This window comes from Aspergillus fijiensis (assembly GCF_003184825.1).
Source record: "Aspergillus fijiensis CBS 313.89 unplaced genomic scaffold BO72scaffold_7, whole genome shotgun sequence".
NCBI classification, from domain to species: domain Eukaryota; kingdom Fungi; phylum Ascomycota; class Eurotiomycetes; order Eurotiales; family Aspergillaceae; genus Aspergillus; species Aspergillus fijiensis.
Window position 1 is genome coordinate 508554 of NW_024468983.1, and position 6000 is coordinate 514553.

Genomic DNA, 6000 nt, shown 5'->3' on the forward strand with positions numbered 1-6000 from the left:
AACACGATACCCCGCTGTGCACTTGTGCAACACACAAAACTACAACAATGAAGTTGAACGCCGTTGCTGTTAGCTTGGCCACGGCCTCCTTGGTGGCTGCTCAGCACCACCACCAGCACCGCCACCATCATAAGCGCAACCCTGAGTCCGAGGTTGTCACCGTTGCTGGTCCTACTGTGGTCACTTATGTTCTCGACGGCAAGACTATCACTCTCGAGGAAGTCTGCAAGGGTATCGCCGACAAGACCTTGACCTGGGCCTCTGGTCAGGACATTCCTGATGTTTGCAACGGCGCTAGCAGCTCTTCGACTACCGCTGCCTCGACTTCCACTTCCACCACCGCGGCTCCTGCCCTCAGCTCCGTTGCCGAGTTCGTTGAAGTCGCTGTCGCTAAGGCCACTTCCTCCAGCAGCTCTTGGAGCTCCAGCAGTAGCGCTCACTCTTCCACCGCCGCTGCTTCTAGCTCCGCTTCTTCCAGCTCTGCCAGCAGCTCTAGCTCTTCCACTGCCACCGGCTTGGATGCGGACTTCCCTGATGGAGAATTGGACTGCGACACCTTCCCCTCCGACTACGGTGCTATCGCCCTCGATTACCTCGGACTTGGCGGCTGGTCCGGTATCCAGTACGTGACGATCTCCGGCAGCGTCGTGACCGAGATCACCACTGGTGTTTCCGGTGATAGCTGCACCAACGGCGCCATGTGCTCTTACGCCTGCCCCGCGGGTTATCAGAAGTCCCAGTGGCCCAGCACCCAGGGATCTACTGGACAGTCCGTCGGTGGTATTCAGTGCAAGAACGGCAAGCTCTACCTTACCAACACTTCCTTGTCCAAGAAGCTTTGCATTGAGGGTACTGGCGGTGTCCACGTCCAGAACACGCTCGGCGAGAGTGTTGCTGTTTGCCGTACTGATTATCCTGGTAAGTGTCTTGCACCAGCCTAAAGTACCTGGACAGCTGCTTACAATTGATAGGTACCGAGTCCGAGACCATCCCTCTTCACCTTGGCGACAACACGCTCCAGCCCCTGACTTGCCCTGACGGCGAGACCTACTACAAGTGGGAGGGCAAGGTTACCTCTGCTCAGTACTACGTTAACCCCAAGGGTGTTTCCACCGAGAAGGGCTGCCAGTGGGGTAACGGCTCTGAGGCCATCGGCAACTGGGCCCCTATCAACCTTGGTGTTGGTGTCAACGACGGCAAGTGGCTGTCCATCTTCCAGAACAGCCCCACCACCACCGAGAAGCTTGACTACAATGTCAAGATCGAGGGTGACAACCTGAGCGGTTCTTGCAAGTATGAGGATGGTGTTTTCTATTCCGAGTCTGGCACCAACGACTCCGGCTGCACTGTGAGTGTTCCCCACCCCTTGCTTTGGTTCCTTTTCCCTTGGAAGTCCCTGGCCTGATTGTTAATTTTACCCGCAGGTCGAGGTCGTCTCCGGCTCCGCCACCTATGTCTTCTACTAAAGTAGATAATTCTCCGTGGGAGCCTCTGTCGTCAAGTGCCGGCCCCGGCTTCCCACGGCCTTTCCGTACTCCGACAAAGGCACAATTGCAAATAGAAGACCTTTTTTCATGCCTCTGTTCCGCCCTTGATCATGATTGACCTTTCAGTGTGCTTGCTTTCTTCGTGTATCTTAGTATCTCATACTTATGTGACGTGGAAAAGCTTGCAACACCTGTCACATTTGTAACGTCACCCTTCCTTTGTTTGGGGGGCGGTTGTGGTTAGCTTTTTTACTTTTCTCGACACTGAAGTAACACTGATTTTCCCATTTGATCACCGCGGAGTTTCTTCTCATCTTTCTGTGGAGGATGGGATGTAATTTAGCGATATCCTGTACAGTAGTGCCACTTCTTTTTCATGTTGTTCAGATCGAAATGACCCACTAATTCACTTTGATGATTTTCAAAGCTATGCAAGTGTTATTCCCGCTCTTTTCCTTTAGAAAGTGCCCTTGAACATTGAACAAGATTTACCCGTGAGCAAGACGGCTCGAGGGGACTGGTCTACCCTTGCAACTTCGGCTACTGTTCACTGCATCCCCTACCGATTGCTTGAAGACTATGTGGATATCTCCCCGGGGCCTGGGGGACCGGGTATCGGCATGTATCGCTGCAGTGCCCACTCCATTCTGGGCCCCCATCCAGCAGCAGCAGCAGCAGCATCCACCTCCCACCACGGACCTTGACGCCGACCACCAAGTTCCAGAAATTCGAAACTCTAATAAAAAAAAACCTTGCTCGGTGGATCTTCGGCCGATTCAACAAAAGATAAATCCGACGCCATGAAAAGAAGACAAGATTAATCAATGGTTGACGAAGGCCTGATGGTTTTTTTTTCTGGTGTCTTCAAGTAGCCGATGGAGATTGGACAGATGAACGTCTTAACCTATGTGTACGTTAACTTACATTCCCCAGGCGGCATCTCCACCCGTGTCATGCACGGTCGACTGGATCTAGTCTTAAAATGTTCTGGAATGTGCATTGCAGGAGTGGATCCCCTCCCCGATCTTGGGGAGGCTGGGTGTGTGCCACTGTGTGGTCTGTCGGTGTGGGCTATTCGTAAGAGTGCTTCTACTGGGGTCTTTTCTCTGCGTGTGTTTTGTGCTGTGTCTTATTTGGTTGGGTGGGTGTTTGTTTTTTTGTGGGATTTGCTGGTTGAAGGGGCGAATTGTGCATTCGCTCCAAAGAGAGAGCAATCGTTTGGATGGCCAATTCTGGAAGTAGTGGGAGTTTACTAGGTGTTGGGTAGATGATGCTGGGCTAGTAGGCGCATACAGTGAGTGAGTGAGTGTACTTTGCATGTGCATCTGCTCTCGGACTGGGTGGTGAGCTCGGGATACAGAGCTGGGGTGGACGGAGTGCAGTACTTCAATGCCATTGAGCATCGGGCTGGAATTAAAGAGCGAAGGAGAGACTATGTCCTTTTCAGGTGCTTGTGGAAGGTTGGATGATGGTTGGTAAGAGGGAAGAGGGGGGCTGGGAAAAGTTCATATGGTTGGGGGCGAAGATACGTCGGCAGTGATTTTGTTCTTTTCGTCATTGAAATGTGAAGAGATGGAAGCACTATCATGCCTCACATCATCTTCAGTTTGCCTAAAGCTGGGACCGGAGGCTGGAGGGTGATCAGCGGAGGCGCAAGCAGGTTTTAGTACATGTCAGGGAGGTGTGCAAGACGTCAAGGTTGAATTGGGTCAGGTATGCTCCAGCTTGGACTTGAGGGTGCAGCGCTTGTGTTCAATGACTGTTGAGGTCATCAATAATTCAGTGACTTGACAGACAGCCCCCGGGCCTTGGCATGACTAGTCCAGAGGCAGACTAGCGTGCCACCGACGAGGCAAGGCGTCACGCGTTCACGTGACACGCCATCACGTGCCACGCGTTATCTGGTTCGAGTGAGCGACGCGCCTTGACTGCCTGGGGTGTCGAGGCTCCGAACTCAGGCCCATCCCTTGCCTTGAAACAAATCAACAACAATACTCAGAGTGTTCTGAATCTAAAGAGAGAGAGTGTGACAGACTAACTAAATGCAGGCCATTGTCGTTTCTGGGCCTGGCCACTTTTTCTCCCTGTTCTTCCCCCATTTATAAATACCAACCATGCGCTGTCAGTGCAATTCGTTCGAGGCGGCTGCTGCTGCTGCTGCGCGAAGCTCGGTGGTGGAGCTCTAAGACTCTCGCCCGGCGCCTATCGAACGCGTCTCGGACTGTAAGCGTGCATTTCCGCGCTGGAAGGACGAGACGCTCCGTTCCGGGGCAGACATTCCACCACACACCACACACCACACATCCTTTCACCCTTTTCTTCAATGTTTCTCGTTTTTTCCCCTACGGTCGAAACATTTTGTGCTTTGTGCTCAACCCCCCCCTCCTCCCTCCTCCTCCTCCTCGAAGCCTGACCCAACCTCCCTGGACCCTGTCGTCTTGGGGCGGATGAATCCTCAGTGCTCCTTCCCTTCCTTTGCTCGTCCTTGACACGCTTCTGTCTCCGCGTCTAGTCAACTACTTTCCTTCTGGTCTGGTCTGCACGAAACCAAGTCGTCACCTCCCTCCCAATCGCTATCTTCCACTCCTATAGAACATAGAGACCCCCCCTCTCCTCTGCTCCTCCTCCTACTTGTCCTCGACGCGATCAGATAGGTCTCCAATTGATCTGTGGGATCTTTGACTCAATCCCTCTGCAGCTTCTCAAGTGATCATAATCTTAATTACTTTAGCTTTGTCCCAGACGTGTACGACGCGAAGGACAAGTCTGCCAACATGGAGTCCTCGCCGCCAAGGAGCAGTACAGCTGCTCCTGTGGCAGGTATCAAGCGTCCGGCGGCCCTATTGCCTGCTTTCGAGCCATTGAGCTCGTCCCCGTCCCTGCCCCGACCACAGAAGCGTGTAGCACGCGAAGACCATGGCATCGTTTCCACCTATCCCACTCCGGTCCCGACCTCGTCGACCCATATCATGTCCTCCTCCCCTCCCCGAATGGCTCTGCCGCGTCCGGCCTCTCGACGTACATTTACTTCGACCTCGGAACGGACCCCTCTATCTACCGTCCCCGAATTGATGCTGCCTGAGAGTGGTGAGCCGGTCTTGATGGGGAGATCCAGTGCCTCGTGTCATCACCAACTTGCGGCCAACCGGATGATCTCAAGGGTCCATGTCAAAGCCCGATATAAGCCCACCCCTAACCCATTCGACCGTGATACGGTGGAGATTATGTGCCTGGGTTGGAACGGAATCAAGCTACACTGCCAGGGGAAAACCTACGACTTGGGCAAGGGCAAGACATTCACCTCGGATATCAAGGACGCTGATATCATGATCGACGTCCACGAGGCTCGCGTGCTCGTCCAGTGGCCTCGGAATGATAAGAAGGACTATACCTCCACAGATTCAGAGCAGACCTGGGAAGAGGAAACCACGCCTAAACAACGCAAGGGACAATCAATTCGGAGTATCCATGACAGCCCTGCGGTCGAACGCCAACGCCTGGCATCCCCAGTCTCCCCCTCGCCCGCTGTAAAGTCTCTGGTGCCGCCATCCTCTCCTCTGTATACCCCGACACGCTCGCGAAACGCTGTGGTCGTGTACGAAGACGAGGGCTCGCCTGTTCGTCGCCCCGTATCTGCCGGGTCGTTGCTTGCCGATGATACCCAGACGTCTTCTTCCAGTGTGGAGGACCTCCTGCAGAGCTCACAGTCGAGTGATCTGAGCGACCTGAGTAGACATGACGACTTTTCGGATCACGACGAGGAGAATGACCCTATCATTCATTCTTTTGGACCGTTCGGCGAGAACCTCCTGCCCCGGATGGCTTCTTTCACAGCAGACGAGTCCCCACTGCAGCCTGCTCGTCCAAGCAATCAGCTCTCGTCCCAGGGCCTTGAGCACGCCAAATCCCCGAAACAAACAACCAAGACCGTAGAGTCCGCTGCCGATGGCGATAGTCAGGAGGATACCACACCGGTCAAGCCACAGCCGCTTGATGAAAGCGGTGAACGCGTTCAGAACCACGCTGTCAACCAGCTGGCTTTCTCCCGTCTCTCCTCGACGCCCTTCTCCACCATCCTCAACAACCTTCCGCCGGCCCTGTGGAAACGGGACAGTCACTCGAGACAGGGACCCACGAGAGAAGAGATCCGTGCGATTCTGGATACCACGAAGTGCATTGGCAAAGTTGCCCGTGAAGGAAAGGATGCCGCGGGGAAGGCTCTGGAGAGTGAATACTACTATATCCCGGACTTTGATGAGGACGATATGCGACGGGAGGCCGTTGTTCATGATCTCCGGAAACCCGGCCTCCGAAACTGCCGCAAGCAGCACAAGGTATGAATGACCCTTGCAATCGATTATCGATAGCGATCCCAGCTGACTGGTCCTCTGCAGCAATACTTCTGGCGCAAGCCAAAATAAATAAGAAAGAATCATATATTATCTAAGAATACTTTCCTTCTTTGATTTCCTGGTACATATCTTGCTATGCTTGACTTTTTCCTTCCCCCCCC

At 53.8% G+C, this 6000-nt stretch overlaps 2 protein-coding genes across 2 annotated transcripts; both read left to right on the top strand.

Annotated features, from left to right (window-relative positions):
• Positions 1–47: 47 nt before the first annotated feature.
• Positions 48–1466, top strand: sun1 (SUN family protein UTH1; the record flags this gene model as incomplete). The annotated part of the gene is made up of 3 exons (XM_040948339.1): positions 48–918; positions 972–1348; positions 1425–1466. The coding sequence occupies 3 exons, from the start codon at positions 48–50 to the stop codon at positions 1464–1466; spliced, it is 1290 nt and encodes a 429-aa protein (XP_040804951.1).
• A 2795-nt stretch (positions 1467–4261) lies between these two features.
• On the top strand, positions 4262–5908 carry fhdA (putative transcription factor Tos4; the record flags this gene model as incomplete). Its single annotated transcript, XM_040946252.1, has 2 exons — positions 4262–5821; positions 5882–5908. 2 exons carry the CDS (start codon positions 4262–4264, stop codon positions 5906–5908), a joined length of 1587 nt encoding a protein of 528 aa, XP_040804952.1.
• Between the last annotated feature and the right edge of the window lie 92 nt (positions 5909–6000).